We start from the raw sequence: 27,498 nt of genomic DNA on the forward strand, positions 1-27,498 counted from the left end.
ACTTACTATGAGGTATCTAAATAAATTCACACACATACACATACAAGCACAAAAGATATCTAGAGGGATACACACTAATGTACAAAGGTATACCTGTTAGAAAGTTCCCCTCAACTTCAGTAAGGCACTTCTCAGTGGGCAAAGGGTTAAGCCTGAAGGAGAAGGGGTATTGGCCCAGGCCCCGTCACCAGCTTTCAACGACAGTCCCCCAGTATCACAAACTTGGGAGTTTGTGAGCTGTGAGCGTGTCCGACTCCGAGGGAGACGCTGGGCGCAGCCCACTGCTGTCCAGGAAACCTCGAAAGGTCTCGCTTAGGACCACTGCTCGTAAGGTTATGAGATGATTGGCTTGAGTCATGTGTAAATTTCCATCCTGGCCATAACCTGAGCCGGTAATTTTTCAAAACTCCCGTAACAATGGTACCGTTCCACTCGGGCTACGACCCGGGGCAGGAATGTTCCAGGGCTGTCAGGGAATAACAGATTGTCTCCATTCTTGTTCCCTACTTTGACCAGTCAGCAGGAGTTCCTGGTACAGACAGTGCCGTTACCCACCTTAGCCATGCAAGACCTGCTGGTGCGATCAAGGGCTGCTTAATTGCCCAACTCATTACTCAAAATGCCGAGGCCTAATGGGAACTCCTCAGGCTGTAGAGCGGCCCGGGGAAGGGGGAGAAAGGCACCACCACACAGGGGTGTTTAAGGTATTCTCTTCAGCCAGGGGCTTCAGCCTTCATGTGCTCAGAGTGCTTGTGCAGGCCGTATCAATCAGTGGGAAGGGTTGTCGCGTCAGCCTGCAAGGTTTGTTGTGAACGGGATTGCAGAACAATCATATTTTGAAAGCCTCCATGGATTTTAAAAGCGGTGAGCCCTTTCCTTTAACTGCATGGGCTAGTCAGCCTGGCTTCTGTAACTCCACTGCCTATGCAATCAGTCTGTATCATTTGCTCAGTGTATTCATAGATTTTATTTAATAGCATGATTTTTTTCTGATGGGTGAAAATACAAGCACTTGTAGAATTTCACAGAAATGTGCCTTTATTGTCAGAAAAAGTGCCACGCATGTGTATGATAACCAAAGTGCAATCAGTGACAGTAGCTTCACTGCAGAACCACAAAGTTAAAGCACTAAAACAAAAAGGATGAGGGGAAGTTCAGTGATGACCTTGTAAGCAAAAGCTCCCCACCGTGGGGCCAGACTGCTCAGCGGCTGCAGGAACAGGGTGGCCTCCCACCAGCTTCCCACTTGCCAAAATGGGTTGAACTGTGTCCCATCTCCAGCTGGAAGGAGCTGTGACAGAAGCTCTGAGTGGCCATGCTCAAGGACATGCTCACAAGAGTTCTGGGAAGCAGAACAGCAGCTCTGGTGGTATGTCCTCTCCAGCCAGGTTTTCCTCTTCATGGTGGCCACTGGCTGCTCCTGCAACCTTCTGACCATTTCAGAGTCTGTTTGCTGTTTCCAGTTAAGCCATTCCTCGCCATTGTGGGAATTTTTTTACAGCCTCTTAAGTAAAACAGAGCCCTGCCAGCTTTTGATGAGTCTATGGCTTTCCTTTTCCCCATGCTTTAGCAAAGTGTCGAGGAGCTCCCCAAACGGCCTCCCCTTGTCTCTACCCCTTCCCCTCTCACTTCCCTACTCAGCCTTGGCAGCAGCTAACACCCAGCTTCTGGATGGTTTGGCTGTGTGAGTTGATAGCCTTGCTGGACGAGAAATTAATAACCTCTTATTCATTATTCAGCTTTGCATTAGACAGTTTTTATAAAATACTCTTCACAGTTTTATACCCCTGAGCCTCCTGTGGCATAGCTCTTCTACCGTGGAGACTCCCAGCTGCCCTTCCACGCATGTTGAGCCTGGAGTAGAAGAAAGCTCCATCATTTCAGGGGTGGTCTCAGGCGCTCGGGACAAGCTGGATTGTTCCTCCACTGCATTGCATTTCACATCAGCAGGGCAGCAGGTGATGAGCCTTCAGGTTAACTGTGGAGGGAACCAGCTGAAGTCCAGTTAGGAGATGTCATCATACTTGCACTGCTACAGCAAATTCATTGGAGAGCATGGCCCTATCCACGAGCCAAAACACTGAAGGCGTATGCAATTGCAAAACTGTGCAATTAATGGGTTTAGGAAAAGTGTGAAGGTTCTCCTGACCTTATAATGTTGGGGACACACTAGAGTAATTTCTGTACCTAAACTTCTCATTTTATATTCCCTGGGAAGATGGGTGGGGTGGGGGTGGGGCGTTTGGTTCTGCTTATGCTGTTTTATAGCAAGTCGTGGGTCTCTCTGGGACTAATCTTACTTGTGTCTTGTGAATTGTGGGGCGCCATGTGGTGCCTTGTTTACTTCTACAGTCATTCTTTACCAGATCAGAAAAACACTCTGCTATTTTACTGAGAATTGTTTATTTTAACTTTTAAAAAACTAGTTAAAAGAATTCTAACTCTGAGAATTTACTGAGCAGAAACCAACCTGCTTTGACAAGATCTCCACTAACATACACCATTTTTCTAAACCCATTAATTGCATGGTCCAAATACAGCGTAGATTTGTTACCTGACTGTAGGGTAATACTTCGAAGTTGTGCACTCCTGTAAAAAAGGATTCTCCAATGAACAAGGTGAACACACAGCACAAGAGGCTGAGGGTCAGCTGGGGGCTCAGCGATGGTACTACTGGAGTGCTGACAAGAGTCCGGAGGGTGGGTTTGCAGTTGGAGGTCTGGCTGTTCAAGGGGTGTGGACTTGCTATTGCATTTTCAGACCAGTGTCATCATGCTGGATGTTCAGTTGGAAAGCGTGGCTCAAGCCTGCCCCAGATGACGCTGCTCAGCACCGTATACCAATGTGCACGGTCTCACTCACGTCCAGTGCAGGCAAATGTGATGATGTTCAGTGATCTCTGCAGCACTGCTGTTCACATTGCAGAGGAAGAGGCTGAGAGTCCATGGGCATGCTGGGCTGGAGACAGAACTGTCAGTGATGGAGCCTGAACAGAGCTTTTGAGATGCACTTCAGAGACAGCACTTCCCATGTAGCACGATCTTCTTTCTCAGCAGTATGATAAAGTATGAGAGTATGCAGATATTCTAAGTCAAAAATCCTATTTATTCACCCTTTCACAATATGGACAGTTGGTAAGGAAGACGTAGAGTCTATTCCTTAACCTTCACCAAGCCACCTTCGAGGCCTAGATGTCTGCGGGCCGCTGCCAGGGACCTCATGGCCTTGCTTGGCCTCTTTTTGTAGCAATGGCCTAAAAATCCTCTCCTCCTCCTCTTTCCTATCTCCCCCCAGGGCTAGGAGGTCTTTAGCATAGGCCCAGCCAGATGTATGAGAAAGAAGCCTGGCAAATGGTTTAAATTAAAAACTATAGTGATCGTGCCAACTCCTGCAGTACGAGTGCCAAGATGCAGAACATGGCTGTTCACCAGCATTTGGCAAGGCGGTGACATCTTGTCACTGCTCTCCTTGAGCACCAAGGCCCACACAGGTACACCAACCAGTTGGTTGGGGCAGGATGCAAGGCAGTGTGGGAAAGCAGTGCCAAACTTGTCCCCAGGAAAGTCACTGCTATGTTTCTTCAAAATCATCTACTCTAATGTGACATTACTCCTGATTGCAAATAGAGTGAAGTCTCCAAAGCTATTTACCAGTTACACTGATGTGTCACATGGGTTCAATCTTCTATATTCGGGTATCCCAGTTTGCACTGGTAATAAAGAATGTACGCATAAACTCTCGGCAAAGGAGAAAACTATCCACTTCCAGTAAAGCATGGCCCTGACACAGAAAGCTGTGAGAGTGCTTTTGGAGCTGTGTGCTGACTGTTGGGAAGATGCCTAGAGCTGAAGGGAAAAAAAAGAAAACCATAAAAAAAGGAAGTCTGTTTTTACATTTAATTCCTCCCGAGTCCAGAGAAGCAGAGGTTTATATCTTCATTATAAATAAGTGGTACAGCATCTACATAGTGGAATCCATCACCAGTTTCAGCCCTTGGTGGGAAGAACCTGCAGGTCAACTATGGCCAACTTTGTATTTGAAAGCATTACCATGCTAGACATGCTAGTTAACAGTTCAAGAATCCTTTTTGTTGTACTACATGTTATTCACAGCTCAGTGGCATTCTGCTGTCATCTTTCACGCACAGGGATGGCCAGACCTTTCATTTCAGAGACTGTTGCAGGGCATCAGTTTCCTATCCAGCAGATCACGCTGATGTATTGTACTGATACTCCTTTCCCTGTCTGAAAGTTTTTTCCACTGCCAAAGTCTTCCAAGCTCTTCCAGTGATTCCCCTTCTTTAGAAAATACATGGGTCCTATGCTACTCTATAGTTCTTGGAAACATTAAACATGTCTGCAGCTTTTACACAGGTGTTCACTGCAACTTCCTACACAAGTTGAAGCTCGGTGGCGTGGCATGGCTTTCTCCTGAGGCGGGTATTAAGTTTGGCATAAGGCTTGCTGATTGCAAAATGATGTCACCCGGTACGATATTTGCATTATCCAAAATGTATCTGAATAAAGAGGTTCAAGAGACAATTATTACTGCAGCCACAGAAAATAACTCAGATGTCATGTTCCTCTACAGGACATGGTCCGAGCCTTATGTCCAGCAGCCATCAAAATGGTATTGTCTTTTGCCTTTCTGCATTAGTCTCCAGTAAAAATACAACTGCAGGTGTGCTTTCCACACGAGAACCTTTATCTTCTGCCGTTTCCAAACACTATGGGAAATTAAGTGGCTGGAATCAGTTACGTAAGAAAAAGGAAACTTGAATTCTATGCGCAAGTACGAAGTTAAACCAAGCAAACTGTTATTTGTATTTCATTTGCTCTACATCTAGGAATACAAAGAACTTTTTGCTGAATATAAAAATCACATTTTCTTTCCAGGTGTCCATAGAAATACCAGTTTATTTTAAAATAAACATAAAACCTGCAAAATACCTTTATTTGGTTTTGCTAAAAAGCACTCTCATTATCAAAAGGATGGAGAAGAAAGAGTGAACTAGTTCCTCTTTATTTCAAGCTTGCTGCTTTAATTCAATGTTGCATATGAAGCAACAAACAAAAATTCTAAGGAATGTAAAAAGTTCCTATGCCTACAAAAGCCTTAATAATACAACACGGAGCTGAAGAACAATGACACTGACATGAAAGGATTTTCATTTCTAAGAAATACCTGGATAACTTAGAGTTCAGGAATATATGCATTCTATCCTCCTACTTAATGATATGCGGTGGCACTTAACGTTTGCAGGGCTGATTTCCAGCAGCACAGATCTACTAACCCAAAACGCGCTTCCTCCCTGGGAAAGCGAGCTGCAGCAGCAAGGTCGTGCCAGGTTAGACAGTGGGCTGGAGACTGGGCGGTAACTTCGGTCTAGGTGAAAGAGGAGAATGTGGATTTAATATTATATACTAAAGATAATGCTACATTTAATATACTGTTCCTGATTCCTGAGGACAAACTGCATTCTCCACTAACTACAGTTTCTACATAGTTTTAATGGAGAAAATTCTCCATTAAAAAATGGTAAAAATAATTTTTAATACCCATGGTTCATTAGGATACAAGCAAAATCGCTGCTTCCCAGGTTCTTTATCACTGCATCTTTCTTAAGACTTGTATCCTAAAGGTTCATTTTTCCAAACAGCGTAATTTTGGCAGAGGATAAGGTCAGTGCACTCCCAGATTGCATGCTGCCTATCCCTCCTACAAATTTACAGGGATATGCAGATGCTCAGCATCTCTGAAAGCTAGGCTTGTTACACATCTAAAACAAATGTGCAGAGCATGAATATTACAATTACCAGAGAATTAAAAAAATCTGTCTTCATTCAAAATAAAAATAAAACTGGGAAAATTCAAAATTTCCTGAGGTGCTCTTTTTGATCAATTAGAACTTTGGCTTCTTTTCAATTTAGGCATTTCTTTTATAGTACAATGCAAAATATAAACTACATTGTGAATAATATAAAAGCTTTTTTCCAGACAGGAATGCCGGAACATTTCCATTGTTTTTTTCTCAAACATATTTTTTAGCAAGTATGATTTTATGAAGCAGTTAATCTTCAGTGGAGCTGTATTCTCCAGTAGAAAAGGGGATTGTTGGTTTTTTGTAGTAGAAATCATGTAGTCCTATGATTTTCACATTTAAAAGTTCTGTAGTTCTACTTCAATCTTCCCAGTTTCTTTTTAAAAAAAAATTCAAGTGTGCCCTTTATAATAATTCCAAGTAAGCGGCTACTCATGTTAAACCATCTAACTTGGGTCCAGTCTAGGCTGAGGGGTTAAGTTGTATGTTTTTCATGTATTTGTGTACTTACGCAAGTTCTGAAATAAAATAAATAATGGTGGTGATGGAAGAAAAAGCACAAATGAAATGACAGTCTATAAAATCATCACCTCTGTGGAGATGTTGAAAAGGCAATGTTCGCTCATGTGTCACAGTGAAAGAACTGACAGCACGAAGAAGTGATCAGATGGAAGGTTTAAAATAAGAGGGGGAAAAAAGAACTTTACCCACAGAAAGAATACTTCTACTCTCTGGTGTCTGAGGTAGGACACACATTGTCTTTGCAAAAATCCAGCCAAATCACAGAGGTGCCCAAGTCTATAAACAACAGTATAGATCCACGCTTCTAGTTCTATATACAGAAGCCTTTTGAACTGTACACAACTGGGAATCCATATATACATGCGGCTTGGAAAAGCTGGCTTCAGAAGTTGCAAAATTAAAAGGCAAGTGTCTCTCAATAGTTTTTCAGGCATCTTCCTCAAAAAGATACTGTGCTAGATACTTCTTCTTAATATGCATTTTTGTTAATAATCTGTTCAATCTAAACTATAAAACGTGCTGTGCAACATGACTGAACGAATATTGCTGTGAGAAATATTTTCCCCTTGTTTGAGTAATTTAAATTTGTAAGCTAATGTAAGTTTTTGTATTAAATAATGTACTGTGTGCAATTTTCTTTCTTGTAAAGCACTTTGAAGCTTTCAAAGAGCACTCTAGGTTAAAAAATAATATGGTATTCTTTGCCAGAACTGTAGGGCATTTCCCATAAGTTCTGAATCTTCCTTGCCAGAATTGCAACATGTTGCATGCCAAATCCTGCACACAAATGTTCTACATGTGGCAAATACATACTGGTAAAGACCAGAGGCATGGCATTCCTGCATTTCTTAGAGAGAGTGGGGGAAGGGAAAGAAGTGGGAAGGAATAATGAGGGAGGGCAAAGAAAAAAAAAAAAGTCTGTGCATACATCTAAAAGAAAAACCCAGCAAAAAACAACCCCCCACACCCAAAACAACCCATAACCCACACTTCATTATTTCCAAAGACTAAATTGTTTTGCTGCATGCAGCAAAAACTCACAGGTACCCAGAGCTGGGTCTTTAGTTTTCCTTCAGTTATGGAAATCAGGTCTCCATTTCTGCAACAACTATAGATTCTTCAAACCCAGATGTTTGCAAGGGTCAAAACACCCGCAATCCTTGCTCCTTCAAGCACATGCTAACATAAGCAGAGAGGCTGCAAGCTTGGAGAAGCGTGGTCAGGATTACCACTATTTAACAGGCCGTGAAAATGACAGCTCTTCTTCAGGCAAAGTCGTGAATGCATTTCATACGCCCTGGGCTACTGGGAATAAACCAAGCCCACCGTATAAAGAGCAAACCCTTGCCTTTCTGCAGCCTCCCCCATGGACAAGGCTCCTATTTCTGTAGCTTGGAAGAGGAGTGTAAAACAGGGAGACCCAGAAATGAAGTCAATGCATTTGGCCACATACTACATTGGTTAGATTACTGAAGAATACTAGGAGTTTAAAATGTCTTTGGTTATAATTTTCTTGATTTAATCTCTTAATGCATTAAGCACAAACAAGTAATTTCAACGTGCCTCACTAGTTTGAACTGAACATCTACAGTAATTAAAGAATTCTACCATTTCTTTCACTAAATTTTAAGAAAATGGTGACAAAAATTCTTAATCACTCAGAACAACCAGTTTAAAAGGTACTAAAAATTACTTAGACCTCATCAGGCCTTAAGCATCAGGATTCACTACACATTTAAAAAAACAAACTGAAGTTAAAACTGCACGCCACATTCTGTAACACTAAATGAACGTTTTACTACATGGTTTCTTTTGAGGTGGCAAGAAACGACTGTAAAACTTTTGTTGTTGCCACAATTACATTGCCTAGAGAAAAATATCCTGTGGGTTACCATTTGTTGCCATGATTTGCAAAGATACGGTCTATAGTCTGCATCAGTTTCATGTTGAAGTTTTAAAGGAAAAAAGCTTTCTGCAGAGCTTGTAGATTTCTGCATAAGCGTCTGTGTTGTTGCAAAGAGGGCTAAGTGATGCTCTCTCACAAGCTTTTCAAGAAAGTTAGCACATTTCTTCAGATTCATCTCCTGCAAGTTAACACTCTCCCCTCCGTTGCTTCTGTCTATCCAATAGAAAGCAGATATGCTATCTAAAATCAAAAGGCAGAGAGAAGGGTGAGTGCAAAACATGTTTTCTAAAGAGTAGAGAGTGAGGAGTAACTGAGTGCTACTACTGCAGTTCACAAGAAAAAGCCTTCCCAGGCATTGCTTTATCATTTCTTCTGTCCTTTGTGCCAATCTGTTCTCAAGAATGGTAACTAGACGAAGCATATCAAAATGGTAGTCTGTATCAATGAACATGACTTCTACTTCCAGTCCTCCTCCTGATTTTGGAATGATGCAGCGGACTATTAGGTGATAAAGCATTTCCGTTTTTCCTGTTCCTTCTGGACCATGGAATTCAATGACATCTCCTGTTCAAAAACAAAGCAGCAAGTTGTCAGGCAAGAGCATTTTTTGCTCAGTTTTCTGAATCAATACTCACTATTCCACTAATCGGAAAACATTTTAGAAAGACAGATATGCATTAAATTGTTTAAATCCTGGTTAGCATCTGCCAAGAGAAATTTCAGTTGTCAAGGCAGGCCTCTAAAGTGAAGAAAAGCAACTGGGAACAAAGGTTGAAACGAACCCCTGCCAACAGCATCTAGGACATAGACATCAGTAAAAGGCTGGCAACTGGATTTCATCTATATCTTCACAGGTAGATGAAGGCTGAAAAAAAGAAAGCAGCTACACAAAAGTGGCTAAGAAACCACCTACTAACAGTATACACACAAAATTAAGGAATAAATAAAAAAGTAGAGGACAAGCAAAACAAAAAAGTTTGACATATTACAGGTCCAAATCATGTTGGCACATCTATTTTTATAGCACAGACTGTCTTCAGCATTTCATGTCTGCTATATGCTGGTTCAGTATCTGCATGTCACAAGATACCAACAGGAACCCATGACCAGTAAGGAGAACGCCAGTCTATTTATTTAGCACTTATATTCTTCTGTGGTGATCACAATATGAAACTGCTTCTTTTTACAAGGGGGACTCACAGATTCCTTCAACTCCAGGCAATGACTCTACTGTATGAAGCAAAAGATCTCTGTTCGCAAATGGACTCAGCCTAATGGCCTGATCCATGTGGATCAAGTAAATACATATAACATAAATCTAGAATGTTAATTAAAAAAAGCATTGTGCCTCACTAGGAAACCAGTTCTTTTGCTGGACGTGAATAAGAGATACTCTAAAGTCTTTTCTGAAGTTGCCTGATGTCTCTTATCAGAGGAAGACTCTAAAAAAAGTTAATTTATTAGTCACTCTTTATAAATCTTTGATTTTAGAAAATGGATTATTTATTTATGATATTTTGTGTTTTAGGCAGAAGGGTAAAGGCATGAAGTAAGGAGAATCACACAACTGTAACTGCAGGAAGGTGAGAGATTTTTATGGTCTTGGCAAGTGCAAATGGCATAACAGCTTTTCATAAGGGGGATGCAAGAGTAGAGAATTAATTGCAACTTTACTTAAACATGTTTGTGCCTGCCTGAGTTAACAGGGTTTTTCAAGTCATTACTCAACTTCCAGAGGATGTCCTTGTTCATAAGTGCGTATAATGTCAAGATGCAGCTTGGGATGAGGAGCAGCGGGTGGTGGGGAAGAAACTAAGCTCTTACTTCAAAGCAATTTACACCTGATGTGACAATTCTATCCATTTCAGTGACACTCAGACTGCCTGCCCCTCCATAATGAAATTCCTGCTGCTCCACAACTGCAGTTCCGCTGTTAGGAATTTCTGATACTTTGAAATTTATTAAAAAGCTTGATTGCCTCCCAAAGCCTTATCTGTTCTGAATGGCTCTCCCCACTTTTGAGAAGAAAGATGACTACACTTTGTATGACATAAATCTTCCTTTTCTCTTCCTGTTCAGAGGTTGCAATGTTCATTCAACTCTGCCACTTGCAGCCAGCAGCTGCTCTGCTGTCACAGACTGTGCCAGTGACGTAACTGCACCCTGTTAGGATAAGACACCAGCTTGGAAGAACTCCTCCTAAATGTGTTGGGTAGGTCATTCCCTCATATTTTGTCTACTTAGATATGTTAGAACAATAGTGCAAGGCACCTCTTGTTAAGGAACAAAGTGTAGCTTCTGTCTGCTGCTGCCTTCGGCACAGGACTTCTGCCACCCTAATTGGCATTTCCAAATCCAGACCAGTAACTGAATCGGGCCAATATGCAATACAGATTACTTCACCTACCTTTACAGCAAAATAGGACTTGTTTCACAAAAACCATCAACGCTATATGGCCACTCAGAAGCAGCAATGGGCAAATCCGAGTTACTGTTTGGCAATAATTAAAAAGAGTTATTCTGTGAAATAAATGCTTGACTTCATCCATTTGAAGATGTTCTGTCAGGATGCCCGTGTGTTACAGAACAGCATTCGATGAGCTTCTATTGGCAGAACTAACAGATTTATTTAAGCAAAAACTCTAAGTTGAATGAAAAATCATTCTTAGGAGGTTTTGTGGTCGTGGTTTATAAACTTTAACAGCAAGACAGCTAAGCACCCTTCAAAGCTTTTTCAACATTACTTGTTCATCTGAAAAGAGTTAACAGTTTAGACTGTAAGAAAACCCCAAGAGAACTGGGGATTTCTGTGCCTTCATGATTATCAAAAAGGCTGCCCACAAGAAGAACGGATGCAAGACAGAAGCCATTTATAGCAACATCTATAAATGTAGGGTTTCATTAAATTAGCAACCAGGCTGTTACAGTAAGATAAGAAGGAAAATTCATCCTCCTGGATCAGAGAGGACAAACCATGACACAGCAGAGGAGGAACTGTGGCCAGCAATGTTTGCAAGAAGCCTCTGACACCCTCACAATAGGTCACGGAAGAAACTTAGTTGTCAGTACTGGCATCATCATTAATGTCAAAATAACTTTGAAAGGAGGATTAGTAAAAAGACCCTATCACAGGATGAAAACAGTCTGAGAGGCAGAGTTGGAGCCGACACTTTAACATGGAAGAAAGATAATGGGAAATTTTCCTATTAGAATTGCCCAACGTTAAACGTATCAGTAAACGAAGTTCCATTAGCTTGGCAAAATGTGTAGAAAATGTAACTGGGTTAATAAAGACTTAAGTGCAAAAATTTAACAGATCAAGATGGATAAGGAGAATAATTTCACATGAAAAGCAGCACTGAAATTCAAGAAGTACGTTTTAAGCAGTCAACCAACACACTGCTTGGCCATGGTAGATTGAGCTGGCAGACTATGGGCAAACTGAAGACTACAACAGTCCACTGCTATTCAGTGGCACACAGTATGAACTAAATGATGTTGCCTAAGTGTAAATATTCAACTAACACTAATATATTTTAACTGAAACACTGTGCTCAGTCCTAGTCACCAATTCAGCGTTATCTTTTGAATGAGAAGAGCCTTCAAGTTTTGTCTGTAACCATTTACACTAGCAAACACTGGTTACACTTAATTTCTGACACTGCAGTTACAAACAGGCTATGAGAATACTCAGCAATAACTCTGCAGGTTTCACATCGTCAGATACCTTGAAGTTACTGGACTAGTAATTTACGATACTGTTCAGAAGCTGTCACTAATATTTGTACCATGTATAAGTGAAGTAGAAAGGCCTAATATTTATTCCAAGGGAATCCTGGGTGTCATACTATTGCTGAACATCAGAGCTTTATATTGACACACACACCTTCATACCAATGGCACAGGAGAAATATGACTGGCAGTAGTGGAAGATTATTTAAAGCTCCTGTCACTTTTGCTCCATTCCAGAAGAGCTTAAATGGTACGTAATTAATATGCTTATGTGTTCCTAAATATGCAAGTCCATCATAATTAAAAGCAGTAACTAGAATATCACAGCATTACCTGTATTAGCTGTTCCTGACATACATGTTAAGAACACTTAACTACAATGTAACCTTTGGATAGTTTTTTGAAACTTCATATATATGTTTATTTATTTCAAATAGCATCAGGAAAAACAGTAATTTAGGTCTTTGCATTGCTTTAATCACAGCATTTTGGACTAAGAGCTGTTCCATACGGACTTCCTGGGCAATATATTACAGTATTCCACAGTGACCTACTCAAAGTCAAGTTCATGACAAATGGAGAGGTAGGTCTTCAACACAGGTTTAAGACTGAGTAATGAGAACACACATCAAAATAACACATGGACTCAGTTAAGACTGTTGTATTAGAAGACAAAGCAAAAATGTAATAAAAGGTGAAGTTCATTTACATATATATAGCTGAAGATCTGTTCTAATGTTAGGCGGCTTCATTAATGTCAGCCAAAAAGTACGACCAATATGGATAACTGATGTCATTTGTTAAAAGCAGAAGAAAAATAAAGTGCTTCAGAAACTCAAAGACCGTGTTGACACAGAGAAACCAGTGATGAATTTAGAAGGTTTACAGCCATCTTAGAAGTGAGGCTCTGGAACAGTCTTTGGACAGACAAGAACAACCTACATAGCTTTAAGATCAAAGCTGATAAATTGATGATGGAGTTATGTAACACCATGGACTGTGACAGCAAGGGCAATTATTGACCCTCAGGAAGGCTTCTTACAGTCTGTCTATCAGAACACGGCCAATTTAGTCTCAAACATTTGTTTCTTGTGTGTAAATTTCATTTAAAAAAACCCCAAACAACAGACTGAAAGACCAGTGTTTTCTGTTGCTGCATTTCTTAAAAACAAAAGTACATCTCTTAAAAAAAAAAACTGTTAGGAATTCAGGAGACTTGTGAAGTACATACCAATTTCACTACTGGTTCTTAATTCTTGTGGGTAACACAGCAGTTCAGAATTAGAGGGTGTATTTAAATAATCTCTGCTCCATTTGCACTGGCTTACCAGTATTTCTCTGCCCTTTATCCGTTACATTGTATTTGAAATTTTCTGGGGCAGGAATCAGATATTGCTAAACCCCTAACGTATTCTCAAGTGCTGCAAAATAATACATGAATAGTCTCACAGTGACTGCATTTATAGACTAAGCATCATCTCTCATCCAATTATCCTGATTATTTTTATTGCTTTTTCTGCTGTTTCTTCTGAACCTTCTATAATTTGTGGGAATTCAAACTGCAGACAAGTATGTTGATAACCACTGCAGCCACATACTTTTCATATGAAATCCATTTATTCATACATACATTCAACTATAGTACCTTGCAGCATGATCCTTACAGTTCACTATTTATATGGCTTTTTTACTATGTATTTCTAGCTTTGCGTAATCAGAGCACTCTCTTCCATTTTGAAATCCATAAAACTTCATATGATCTGGTAAACCTGTCCGACTTCCTGAATAATCAAGGGATTACTAAGTGTGATAATTTCTGTTTAGCTCAGTAATTTCTTTCATTAAAGCATGCAGTCTTGATCTTAGAAATTCCTGCTAGAAGAATCTACCTTAAAGTTGTTGTACTGGTGTCATTAGGAGGTGGCACAATCTCTCCAGTTTGAAATTCTTACTTGTTCACTAAAGGTCTATATAAGCCATTTCAATCCCAACATCACTGCACACTCATTCAGCTGATTAGTACTTATGTTCATAATGGAACTGTTTCCAAAGTGCCACCTAAGTATAATTGGGATTTTTCAGGCCAATGAATGGCTTGATGACTTGGCTTTATTGAAAAATCCTCTTTGCTCATGCCCTTTTTCTAAATGATCTAAACCAGTCCATATCACTGAAGTCTTTGCTATTTATTGAACCTCAAGTTCTTTGCAAATTTCTGCAGTTATGACTTTGGGGTGGTTTTTTTAGACCACGGATTAAAAAAAAGAAAGAAAAAATGAAGAGGTTAAATGACAGAATCTAGAACAAACTTCTGAAAAACTACTAGAAACAGACCAACATGGTTGGTATTTACTCACCTACACTTGTGCTTTGATACGCATTAAGTACATTTTAAAGTCCATTTAATAATGTTTGGAATGGTGACTGCATTATTTCATTTTATCTAGTTTGCATAAAACTACATCAACAATTAAAATTCTGAATTCAGGGCAAAAAGATCTACTTGTACGCTTATCTCTGCCATACTGCTATGAGAATAATTTTACATGAACATTTTTCCATAAATGGGGTAAAGACACATTTTTACCATGAACAGGAGATCCTTCCTCGGCAAACAGATAAGGTTCGAGATTCTTCAGAGAACCTCTACCCTCAAGTCGTGCAAGTAGCTTTTAAAGACAAGACAAAAGAGACATATTGTTAATCCAAAATAATGGACCTTGTGAATCAAATTTAAAGGATTCTAAGAACTGAGAGTTTTCCATGACAGCCTTATCAAAAAATTTGTCTGATTTTGAAAATGTTTTCATAAATACATCTGGAAAGCTATAGTCTGGACTACAGCAACAGTAGGTTCCATCTTTACAAACACATTCAATGGTAACAACGGGTATATATACATTAGGCGAAATAAAGCTAAAAAAAAAACCCAAAAAGAAAAAGCTGCACAGGTACACCAGCAAGAGGGATCACCTCTGGTATACAGCAGCACTGCCATTTGACAGAACAAAGGGAAAGAAGATAATTTGTAATAACCATCATGCCCACAACAAACTACTGGTTGAGAGGTGAAACATTACCCCTCATTAGTCTCCTGAGTCAGTTCCTCTGAGTGTAAGTGAAACCATGTACATTTCATCTGAAAAGTTATACAGGACTCTTCTGGACTACAATCCCGTATCATCATAGTTACTTGTTCAAACAGAGTATGGATTAAGAATGATGAAAAGTAATTAGCCACCAGTGGCTGTGCAAGAACCTTTCTAAAGCAAGCTCGAATTTGTAAAGCAAGTCCACTGTAAAACAAATTAGTCCAAAGTTCATGGACAATTTCTTAAATTGACAGGTATTTGCATAGCAAGTAGACAGGTATTCACATAACTTGTGTTATTTGTAGTTCTGGCATACATCCATAAACCAAGAATGAACATTTCACCCAATGCCAGAACTGTTATTCCCTACACGTATTAACACACAGAGGAAAGGACACGAGCAGGATGCTCAGAGCATTGCCACAGCAGGTACCCTGGTGCCAGATATTTCATTCTCCAAGACACACAGCTGTTATTTAAAGATTTAAATGAAACAAATCCCATTGTTTTATCCTGTCCTCCTTAAAGGCAGTCACCAAGCAAACAGTGAGCACACACCTTTACACACTCACTTATCTTGCTTTCCTCCCTGCTGCATCAACGAGCAACATCTGCGCTGAATTGTCTTAAAAGTTGTTTAAACAGTTGTGCGTGAGTGTGTTTGCCTTTAATAGCAGAGTAAAACTCCATTAAATGGCCCTGAATTTACTTCAAGTGGTCACGACAGGAACCCAAGTATGACGTTTTCACTAACATTTTAACATTCCCTTCCATTAATAAAATGTCAATGTGTTTGTGTGTTCACACGTATTCAGGAGAATTTTCTGACATGTCCACTGAAGGGCCATAAAAACACTTTGACCTTGCTCTGGATCTGCGGATCCTCCCATTACATTTAATGCATTTGTGCAGCACAGAACACACTCAAGACTGTGAACTCTTGAATATTCTGGGAACCAGTAGGGTTCTGTGACCTGGACAAAGCAAAAATCCAGATGGACATATGCACACAAGAATACAGGAATGGATCGTGGGGCGCACAAACCAGGAGCTTGCAACTACCAGGAGGGCCATTGCAGACCCTATGCACGCAGCCTGCCTGTGCAAGCAACTGCCTGCGCCTGGCCCTGGCCCCCAGTGAGGAGAGGCTGTACCCACCTCAGAGGAGGACTGGGAATCCCTCATCCCCTCGCCTGGCAGTGGAAGTTGAGAGAAACAGGAAAACCACCACAGGCTGCTGCTTTCTGATGCTCCTTGTTTCGTAGAAAAGGAAGCACTGCTCTGCCACTCAGCAATCGTGGGGGCTCGGTTATGGGCGCTGCTGGGACCAGGAGTCACAACTAGTGCTGGTATAAACACATTTCTGCAGCCTCCTGCTCCCAAATTTATTTGTACATTAATGAATACATCCTCTGTAGTTTATTTCTTGTGGAAATTATGTCCCCCATCTCTTCTTAGACTATCACCTCTAAGCTTACTGCTACAGCACTGGAAATACACGATAGATTGATCGCTATCGTTTAAATACAAATCTGCAGTTATTTAAACGACAAGTTTATATATTCATTTTAAATAACTACAGGTGCTTACTCTGAACACTGCTCATGTAGGTAATTTATGGTAATTCGCTGCTGATAGCACACCTGTGTTTTTATCAAACTTGTATTTACTTCCGAGTTCTGAAGCAGAATCTCCAAAGGCACTTGCCTCATTAGTGTCACGCTGGGAGCAACGGGGTTCCTGGCAGAAAGAGCTAACAATTTTCCTTCGAATCTAACAAAGGTTTGTCCACACTACAGCACAAGTGATGGAAGCAAAGCTGAGATGACACACTACACAGGCATCCCTCACCACCTCTGCAGTATTAAAAAGACAGGGACAACACGAGTTTTTCCAAATCAGCGAAAGCCAACTTGGCTCTGTTCCAGGGGAGGCATTTCCATTTTGCCTTCTCACATTTTCTTCTCTAATGAGAGGGAGGGAATCCACAGCATTTAAAGGGTAATATGAATGGACATCAGGTGTCCCAAGCTTTGTCATGGACAGCATACAGAACACAGCAGCACAGCACTGCTGAAGAGAGCCTTTGAGTGGGAAGAGCTTGGGGGAAAAAAAGAAGCCAAACCAATTTCAAATCAGGTATACTATACTTCAGATTCTATAATTTAACTGCAGATGCTCATTTCTTCTTTCATAATGTTCTTTTTATTTTCTTTTACACAAAATACCACCTTTTAGCAACCTGCTAGTGGTAGGCCTTCACTCTTAGATGTTCTTCAAAAGTGTAATTATGCAAGAAACTGCACATATGTGCAGTTACGTGTAGAAAACAAGCTATACTGCAAGAGTTAGGCAACAGTTGCACTGAAATTCATTAATGACAAGGCTGATGGGCCTCAAATATTTCAACTATGTCTTTTATAATAAAGAAATATGCATACAGACAGTCCCACTGACTAGTACATTGTATGCTTATACTATATTGGTTTCAATGAAGCTATGCATAAATGTAAGTATACATGTAGGTCTTGTCAGGAATGAGATATTACTTCATTAAAATGTTAAAGAAATTCAAATTAAATACTCCAGCTCTGTTAGAAGCTGTGAGCTAACCTACAGGCTATTTACACATACAAACCTATCTCGAGTACGAGACAAAATTTAATTTTCAACCACTATAACCGCTCTGTAAACTTTGGGCACAAAGACATATGCAAGCAATTTATCATTTATTTTATTGTGATATACCAAGGGTGTTTTGCAAGAAGTTCTAATTTGTTGTATTAATTACATTCAATAATAAAGAGTACAAGACTGCGGTCTCAGTGTAACTCTCAGTAAAATGTGATCTTATGTATGAGGCTATTTGAGGAAGTATTGTTTTAAATGAAGTATTTTCTGTTTAAAGGGCTTTTAACATTTCTTCTGCATGATGTACTCATTTGTTAACCTTTCTTAACCCATCAGTTATCAACTCCCCCCTCAATGAGGTTCGGTTATCCATTCCATCACAGGTAGTTGCTGCCATATGCATTCTGTCTTGGCACAGCTCATGTGAGCAAATAAATGCCTTTACCCACTTGAACACAGAACACAACTCATGTTCTTAATTTGTGTATATTCCCTGATAGCAGACAGCTGCTACTATTTTTTTCTCCAGCATCAAAAGGGCTTAAGAACTCAAGTCCCCACTGAAAAAACAGGGTGCTTTAACAGGAAATAAATACTGATTATCACGTTTCTATGCTTTTATGTGCACTACTCAGCATATTCTGATAGAGTAACACACAAATTTCCAAGTAATTAACTTGCTGATTGCAAGGGGAAGTCACTAGTAAACGAACCATCCAGCAGAAAGGGGGGGGGGGGAAAGCACCCAACAAAATCCCAAAACTCAAACCCATTTTCCCCAAAGAACAGGAAAGCAATTCCACCTTCCATACTGTTGATTTAAACCAAACCTCCCTCAGCTCTTCTTCCTTACCGCATCCACTCCAGCGTTGGGAGGAGGGGGGAAACACGTTTATAAAGGAGTTACGGGCACACCTGCACAGCCCCCCCCCTCCCTCCGCAGGCCCCAAGGCGACCCGGAGACCCCCGCTCCCCTCCCCGGCCGAGCCGGCCGCCTCAGCCCGCCGCCAGCCACCGCTGCAAACCCGCCAGCAAAGCCCCAGTGTTTCAGGCGCGGTTGCACACCCGGGGGCCTCCCACCGCCCCCGCAACCCGCCTCAGCGAGAGGCGCCCCGCCGGGCTCCCGGCCCCAGCCCCGCTCCCCCTCACGCCGGGGAGGCGGCAGGCGGGCGGGGGAAGGGCGGCGGAGGCGGGAGGGCGCGGCGCTGCGGCGCGGCCCCCCTTCCCTCACACACGGTCCCTCGGGAGGCTCCGCGGTCGCCGGGCGCTCCCCTCCGCCCGCCCCGAGAGGGTGGGGGAAGGGAGCACGACCGGGGGCGGGCGGAGGGGAGCGCCCGGCGCTTCCCCTTCCCCGGGCTGCGGCCTCGCCTCAGCCTCCCCGGCCCGCCACGGGAAGGCGGTGCCCGGCGGCCCGCGGCTGAGGGGAACCCGGCGGGGGTTGAAGGGGGGGGGGGGGGGGGGGGGGGGGGGAGCAGCGCCTCACCTGAGTGCCCGACTCCGCCCGCCGAAACGCGTCAGCCATGGCGCGGCTGGGGGCGGGGGGAGCAGCGCGCAGCTCCTCCTCCAGGCCGGCGGCGCTACTGCGCAGGCGCGCTGCCTCGGGCGTCCCCCGCGCCCCCCAGCGCCCCCGCTCGGCCGGCCGGCGGCTCTGCGCGTGCGTCCTTCGGGCCCCGGGAGGGCGGGGTGGCGGCCCCGTGCTGTGGATTCCCTGGTTCGAGTCCCGCCCCGGGCTCGTGTCGCGCCCGCCGGCCCAGCGCAGCTTGGGATTCCCGAGGGACCGCTCACTGTCGCGAAGTGGGTGTGTGTTTATTTATTTTAAAGAACCTGTCTTTGTATAGGTTTATGAGATTTTCCCCCCCTCTCCCTGGGGCAGGCAGCTGACTTGGCGTGACTCAAGGGATGCTCATCCGTGACGCTGGGGGTAGATGTGACTCAGGGCAAGCTCATCCGTGTGGCCACGGTTAAAGTCTTGACGCCTGCGAAACTGCTCTTTGCAAAAGCCAGTTGTCCATTATGGCTCAGACTGAAAGGGGAACGGAATATTTGACTCTAGGTGGCCTTGAGCGAGCTGGGCCCACGTGGCGTGTGATGCTGCAGGGCAGGAGGTGGCCAGTGGCAGGGCCATTTCCATAAGACAAATTTTTAAAAACACTGAGGTAAAAGTAGCTACTCCCGATTATCTGCGTATGAAAGAGCAGTCATGATACCGTCCCTTTGGGTTTAGCGAGGTTGTTGGCAATACTTCATGTTCTTACAGTTAGGAGGAGAAACAGGTGGTGGAGTTCTTTGTTTCTTCAAAGAAATAATGTTTATATAAAAAGAGTTTCTGCTAGCTTGGTCCTGAATGCACCACAAATCAGAAAAATCTAACCTCAGGTGCAAGGCGGTGCCTTTGTTTACTCTTTCAACCCTCTTTCAGCCCAAAATACGCAGCTCCGATTGAAAACACCCTGTTGTTGCCACCTGACACTTAACTCCAGGTTGTAGGTGGCTGCTGCTGGCCTCCGCAAGGCCAGCCAGATCCCACCTGGTTGAACCACTACTTTTAGTGTCCTATCACTGCTCATTAAACTACAGAAAGGACATGGTCTCTTTGCACAGCCATAGTAGCTGTGTAGTATGGATAGTAGCATAGTAGTATGGACACACCTGCAAAATTATCAAGAGCATGGAAGATGGTTCTCTGGGGAAAAAGACTTGGATGGCTGCAGGGGAGGGGCATGGCACAAAAATGCAACTACAATACTACTGGTTTATTTTTGTTGAAGGGACTTGCTGCCTTGCATTTTAGAACAAGTCACCATAAGGCATAGACGACCTTAAGAGCTGCCTGTCTGTTACAGCACCTTAGAGGTCTGGGCCACATTCCCTGGAAGAGTTCAAAAGACTTGTTAATTAGAAGTGATTGCCCTTGAAGCTGGTTGAACCTAACACAAGTAGAGTGGACTTGCTGTGACTTATGACAAAGACACTACTCACTGTATCAACCACATGATATATTTTTAAAAAATTATAGGTTCTTTGTTGCTGTTCTCCTCTAATTAAAGCCATCGCACTCATTTTTAAGAAGTGATTGCTACTTGAATTCAGAGACATAAAATATACAGCACACATAAATGCCAGTTGACTGAAACCCACTCCTACCTCATCACTCACCACTGCCTGTATCCCAGTAGGGTCCTATGGGAGCTCTTCTACTGCATGGGTGAACACAGTTTTGGTATTACAATCTAATGCAAGATGAAGTATCACAGTTCAGTGGAGATCAAGCAACAAAGATTCAAAAGCAAGAAGCTAAAACCACTGAATTCACCTGAGCAGTAGAAAAAAAAAAAAAAAAGGATATTTAATTGCTTGACATGTTTACTACATAACAGAAATGTGTAAATCAAATACACTGGTCACCTTGATAGGTGGATTACCGTAACTACCTCTCATGTGTTGCCTTTGCATTCATTTGTTCCATACAGTGTGGCTGGCATTATGAAGTTAAAAAATTGATACTTATTTGACAGCATTCTGCTTTAATACAGACTCACATTTCTGCTCTTTTCATTTATTTGTCTGTACTATCATCTCTTTTCTTTGCAGATCAAAAGCTAGATTTTGGTGATGATGCACACTTAAAACTTTAACCCCAAACCAGACTTATTTAGATCTCTGTCTATCTAAACCCCTGCCCTCTGCACTTCAGCAGTCAGCATTGCTGGCATCTTACCAAATATGATATTGTAATATTTTCTCGAAGCTGTTTATGTATTTCTCATCCATTCATAATATTCTTGGTTTTCTGCCAGCAAAGTAAAGCTCTGCATCCTTGTTCCTTTGGAGAAAAACAGTAACACAGGTAAGTAGGAAAACTCTTCACCATTGGCTTCAGCAGAGCCAGGATTTTACCCTCTGCTTTTTAGGTTTGTGGTGGTTGCGCGGTTTGGGTTTGTTTTTTTTTTTTCTGTTTTTAAATTCTGTCTGCATTCTTTCATATTTCTCTGTAGCATTTCTGAGTGATACTGTGTGATCCAGGAGTAAAGGATCCTACCCATTCCTTACTCTTCCTTCTTAAATAGCAGAAACCTCCTTAATGCAGAGTCCTCCTTAATGCAGTATAGCTATAAGTAGCTCATAGTATCCAGGGACTGTATGCCCCAGCACTCCTGTTTCTACAGGCAGAAAATTAGTCTTCCTTTGTTTGGCATGTGGGGAGCCTGAGGGTGCCCCTCAAGCCACAGGCACTGTTCATGTAGCAATTCAGCAGCGAGAGCAATGACTTTTCTAATAGCAGAAAGATCAGACTCTAGGGGTGTGCACCTCCATCTTTATGAAATGTGTATTGTGGAGAAAATTCCTCCTTTCCAGTCTTGATTTTGAACATTTTCTACACTGAGATTCTGTATTTTCCACTGCACATGTTAAGACCTTCATCAAAGGTCTTATTTTGATATTTTTATTGTTTGTTATAATGTTTGTTTGTTATATTGTTTATTATTAAAAAATGACAGTGCAAGAGAGGAAGGTATTTAAAGTGCAGTTGCAGTCCTGAGCAAAATTATTTTTTATTATTTTTTATTGTTATAGTTATTATTATTAGCTAGTTCATACATTCATCATTGCTAATCTCGGCTAACAGAAGGAAACTGGGCTGGGTTCCGGGGAAGGAAGGGCTAGCCCAGGTACCCTGGGGCTGTACAGAACTGAGTCTACTGTTTATAAAAACATTTACTTTCTATTTAAGAAGCAAAGTCCTAACTTTAAATTGCCAGTTGGTCTACAGTACAGAGCCAGCCTAAAGAATTAATACCCTATCCTGGAACAAGGCTGAAGGTAAGACCTTAAACAAAAGGGAAAAGCATGAAGAAAACCAATGTGGTGACAAGAAATTCAGGTTGTGTGAAGATGCTTGCAAAAACATACACCAAACTTTTATATTTGATTAAGTAATAGCTAAATTAGAAACTGGAATATAAATGTTTCCTCCTTGAAGCATTTTTTTCCAGCCACAGAGATTTTGCTCCAACATAAGCTTCATCATTTTGAGCATATTGTCACTTAATGTTCCCTCGCAAGATTTGTGTGGGTGATATTCCAGCAAAAACCAGTTCCAGACAGATCTTCTAGGTTGAAAACAGTTTGTCTCTGTTCATAGAGTTGAATTAAACCCTTTCACTAAAGTCAGCTGTTGTTTTTCTAATTAACCTCTATGCTCTTAAATACTTTCAGTCCAAACGTGACAAATTGACTATCTGAAAAGTCATTAAACAGAAGAAATGAGAGAGAAATGCAGAACTTCAGTCCAAGCAATAGAAAGGTCTCATTTCCTAATTCTGTCATACTGACTCCTTTGTGTAGTAATGCTCAAAACCCAAAAGGTTTACCAGCATAAGACGTCTCAAAGTTGTAGGTAGACCTCAAAAGGGATTAAAAATTAAGAATTAATAATAATAGTAAAAATTAAGACTTAAGGTAGACGTTGAATCTGTATGTGGCAAAGGAAATGATGAACTGCCCGTCAGATTATTTGCAACCTCTCTGTTGTGTGACTCCTCCAATTTCGCATTGCTGATTTCAGCCCCACTGTTCCAAGTTTCTCTCAGTGAGTGAAGTGATCTGTCACTGGGTTTTATTAGATTTTTTTAGAGCAGATGGCTGATTCTTTTTACCTGGAGAGCTGCCACTTTCTTTAGATACATTTCAGTTTTTATGGTAGTCTAATTTATCTGTTTACTTGAGAAATAAGTAACTTAAATGACAAGGGTGTTATAATTTCACTGACCTCAGAAAAGGTGATAGATTTGCTGCATAACCTGGAAAAAAAACACAAAAAGAAAAAAATTTAATCCATTAGTAGATGAACTGCTGGCCATGAAAAAAAACAGTCCAGGTCGTTATTAAGTTCTGGCATCTGTGATAGAGTTCCGTAGCTGGTTGCTGGCTATTCTGCTTTACATTTCAGCTTGCTGATTTACATCAGGAATAAACTTGCTCTGTGAGGCCATTCACCTGTATTTATGTCTAGATTTCTTATTCCTGCAGGTTGCCTTTTATCAGCTTGTATTCCTGACTTGGAATTACTCTTTGTTTGTTTGTACCATGTTGTTCTCTTCCTGCTGCTTCTTCTGTCCTGTCTGAGTAATTCTGCAGTGGCTCATTGCGAAGCTGCCAGATACTTCTTACTCGGACGTTAATCACCCAGATAAGGACGAGTTTTGTATTGGTGACCTGGCCAGGAGTGTTTTCTTGCTTGCCTATGGGGCACAGTTTAAGGTTAGCAACAAATAAATAAAGGCTTATAGAGAAGAGCACTTGCCTGCAGCCTACGGAGGGAGAAGTCTTGTGTTTGACCTCATGAACCTCCTTCACTGCTCCTGTCCCACTGACAGGAATAATGCAAATATTGCCCTAGTCAAACATGCTTGTGAAAATGTTCTCTGCCTTCTACAGAGCTGTTCAGTGAGGTATAAATGATCTTTCTAAATTCTATTCTTGCAAGTTCCCCTTTGCTTGAATGTTGATGCTCTTAAAAGTCCCAGGTTTTACAAAGAAGCTCTGCAGGCAGTATGACCTTGCTGAAAAATTAACACAAATCCTAGGCCTGTCAGTAGGAATGAATCAGTATTTTAATTAATTAGCTATGTATGCCACCCTGGATATGCTGATAGAAGACACATCCAGGTAACTGGCACCAAGTTTAAGCTGACCGATATTCCTTGGCAGGCAAAAGCAAACCAGGATTTGCCCCTGTGGTACAAAGAACTAATGGTATAGTTCAAGTGTGCATTTCTAACCATGAGATAAAGCCCAGGAAGAATAACTGTACAAACCAGGCCATTTCTTTTTTTTTTTTCTTTCTTCTTTTTTAAAAACTGACTAGGGAATCCCCATTTTACTCTTTTTACACAAATTTAGCATTAAAGTTTCTGTTTTCTGTAATCCCCACAGACCTCCTGTCAGCGTGGAATATACATCTATTTCTTTTCTTTTTGATCTTAACACTTGTAAGTAATAAATAATTGATTGCCAAAGGAATTCTGGGAATATATTCAGCCTTAAATTGAGCACTAAACTATTTGCAAATGTGCTTAGGCACTAGCCCAAAAGATACATCAAAAGAATGTCAATTGGATATTGGGAAGTGAAGTGCCATCATATGTTAGAATTAGGAAGCATAAAATATAAGTAGAGAGATAAGAGCTGTCAGATCCGCTGCCAGTAGTAATCCAAAAGGTATGTTTTTATAGAAGGCTATAAACTTTTGTTCAAGCTAGACCACACTTTCATCTCAGTAATGACACCCCAGACCTTATTCAAGGAATGCCTCGTCTACGCTGCTGTGGGTTCGCTGTTTGTAGGGTCTGAGCTAACCTGACTACACCTGCACTGCTGTGCTTTTAACAGTCATACCCCAATATCTGGATATCTGTGAATAAATGTAGACGTTGTATGATGTTGGTCTTGCCACTGCAACTAAAGCTTAAGTCTGCTCTTCATGGTGCGCATCCTCTTGGAATCCATTTACAAACACACAAATGACAAGAAGGTAATGACAAGAGAGAGTGAAGATGAATTTATTTACCAATGGTAAATCATGCTTGACCAACCTGGTTGTTTTTTATGGTGAAATGGCTGGCTAAAAAGATGAAAGGAGAGTGATGGATGTACTATATCTTCTCTTCAATAAGGTTTTTGACACCATAGCATTCGTATCTGGAGGCTGAGGAAGTATAGCTTGGATGAATAGACCATCAGATCAGTTGAAAACTGCCTGGACCACAAGGTCTGAAGAACAATTATCAGTGGCCTGACGCTCAGTAATCGTGTACCCCAGGGTTGATGTAATTCAGCATTTTCACTGTGATCAGTGAGAATGTGAACTCAGAAAACTTGTGTGTGATGCTAAATTAAGGGAAATTATTTGCACCCTGAACAATAGAGCTTCAGTCTGGAGGGATCTTCAAACACTTGTGGATTGGACCTTAAGACATTCAGTGGTGTGCGTGAAGCTTAATACCTGGAGCAGGTTTAACCTCATGCAGCAGTACAGACTGGGAACTTGCTGTGAAAACTGGAAGCTGAGGGCAAATTTGAGGGTAAGGGCCACAGTTTGCATCTTGGGAGATTCAAACTGGACATTAGCAAAATTTCTTCAGTAGGAGGACAGTACAGCACTGGAATACATTATGTGGAAATGTCGTGGAATCTCGGTCCTTGGAAGTTTTGAAGACTCAGCCAAATAAAGCCATAGCTGATTTGATTTAGAGTTGGTGATAGTCTGGCTTTGAGTGGGAGGTTGGTTCAGATGGCCTTCAGGAGCTTATTCCAGTTTCTCTGATTCTGTAATCTTTGCTTCCACACAACAGCTAGAAGAGTCACAAGTGAGTTTGCTTGTGATGTCCCCAGATCTGTTAGGTTTTTCTTGCCTAGAAGTTTCTTGCATCTGTGCAAACTGGACATCTGTGACCACAGGCATAGACCAAAGATGGCTTTGCACTGGCTTTGTCAGAAGCCATTCTATCTTCTGGTACTGTGGAAAGATATATCATCCGTGACATATGTTACATCAGCCTCAGAGATTCTGTTGTGTAGGGCAACATGTAGTAACTCTTAGGAAGTTGCACATGTGGAGTGTTCCATGGAGAGCATGTTGCACCCATGTTCATCTAGCATGCTTGTGGTTCTTCTGTCATGATGAGGGAAGATGGTCACAGCAGTGACATAGAATTGAATCAGTCAACAGTCTACTAATCCCTAGTTTTCCTATCAGAAAATACAGGCTGGTAAAAACCCAAAAGTTCTTGTGGACTCTCTTTTGATTGAATGAAAATGGGTTGGCTGGATTTCTCATCTTCAAAACTTCAGGGAGAATTTTTTTGGAAGTTGTTGAGACATCATAAGTTAGCAATTTCAATCTAAGAACTGACCTGTGAAACAATTTTTCTGCTAGATCTTAAAGGTAATTATACTAAGATATTTGAATTAAAAAGGGCCACAGCTGAAATGAAACATTTGAAAAATGTTCTTGTTGGCTCACTGGTGAATTGGAGTACAAGACTTTGCCCTTTTGGTTTTGAAATACCAAAACTCCTGTAGGATGGGAAGCCTCTTCATAAAGAAAATAGCCATCTTATGTTATATTAGGCTAGAGTGGCACAAAATAGCCTTGTTGTGGCTTGGGAACACCATCCTGCAGTTTGATTTCCTATATTCAGTGCATCTTGACACTAGTGCGAAAAGTCACTTTGGGATAAGTAGCATTTCTCTAATTTTTAAATGTATATACACTTTGCTTGTGTTCATACCTATTTCAATGCTTGATTTTCTGCAAATGTCCTCACAATAAGCTGCTGGTAGGAATGTTCACTGAAGCAGCAAATTTGTAAGTGAACATTCAAGTATATCCGCAGAAAATGAATTCTAAATATATACAGATGTATATGTACATTACAAGATTTTTTCATCAACTGTATGATCTGTGCGCTCACCTAAGCAGCGATGGCCTGAATTTTCTGATGGTGCATGTTTATAACAAACTTGCTGAGGGATAGGTTACAAAAAGAGACTTCTTACAGAAAATTTTGAAAAAAAGGTTAGAACTGAGATTTGGTCATGGTAGCCTCTGCAGAAAAAAAGTATATGATAATGTTCTTTCTCTGCAAATGTAGTTTTCTGATGTACATGCTCAGATTATGTAGATCATGAAAACATGGTCACCTCTTTCACTGCCGTAATCTTTGACAAATAGCGCAGCAGTGAATAGTGTTGTATTGAAACATTAACTGTGAAAATTAATCACTTCAGTA

General features: G+C 41.4%; 1 protein-coding gene across 4 annotated transcripts; it reads right to left on the reverse strand.

The window, feature by feature from the left end:
- Window positions 1-1,015: 1,015 nt before the first annotated feature.
- XRCC2 (X-ray repair cross complementing 2) lies at window positions 1,016-19,282 on the reverse strand. 4 transcript variants are annotated; one of them, XM_037387004.1, is made up of 5 exons: window positions 19,188-19,282; window positions 14,569-14,650; window positions 8,236-8,813; window positions 5,294-5,385; window positions 1,016-4,726 (listed from the first exon to the last, which is right to left on the reverse strand). In XM_037387004.1, the coding sequence occupies exons 1-5, from the start codon at window positions 19,224-19,226 to the stop codon at window positions 4,606-4,608; spliced, it is 912 nt and encodes a 303-aa protein (XP_037242901.1). In that variant the 5' UTR covers window positions 19,227-19,282; the 3' UTR covers window positions 1,016-4,605. The 4 variants fall into 4 exon arrangements, 3 of the variants coding, with proteins under 3 accessions (XP_037242901.1, XP_037242902.1, XP_037242903.1); XM_037387005.1 differs by lacking the exon at window positions 19,188-19,282 and adding an exon at window positions 16,232-18,637; XR_005104128.1 differs by having other exon boundaries at window positions 5,294-8,813.
- Between the last annotated feature and the right edge of the window lie 8,216 nt (window positions 19,283-27,498).

Source organism: Falco rusticolus, chromosome 4 (genome assembly GCF_015220075.1).
Source record: "Falco rusticolus isolate bFalRus1 chromosome 4, bFalRus1.pri, whole genome shotgun sequence".
Taxonomy (NCBI): Eukaryota; Metazoa; Chordata; class Aves; order Falconiformes; family Falconidae; genus Falco; species Falco rusticolus.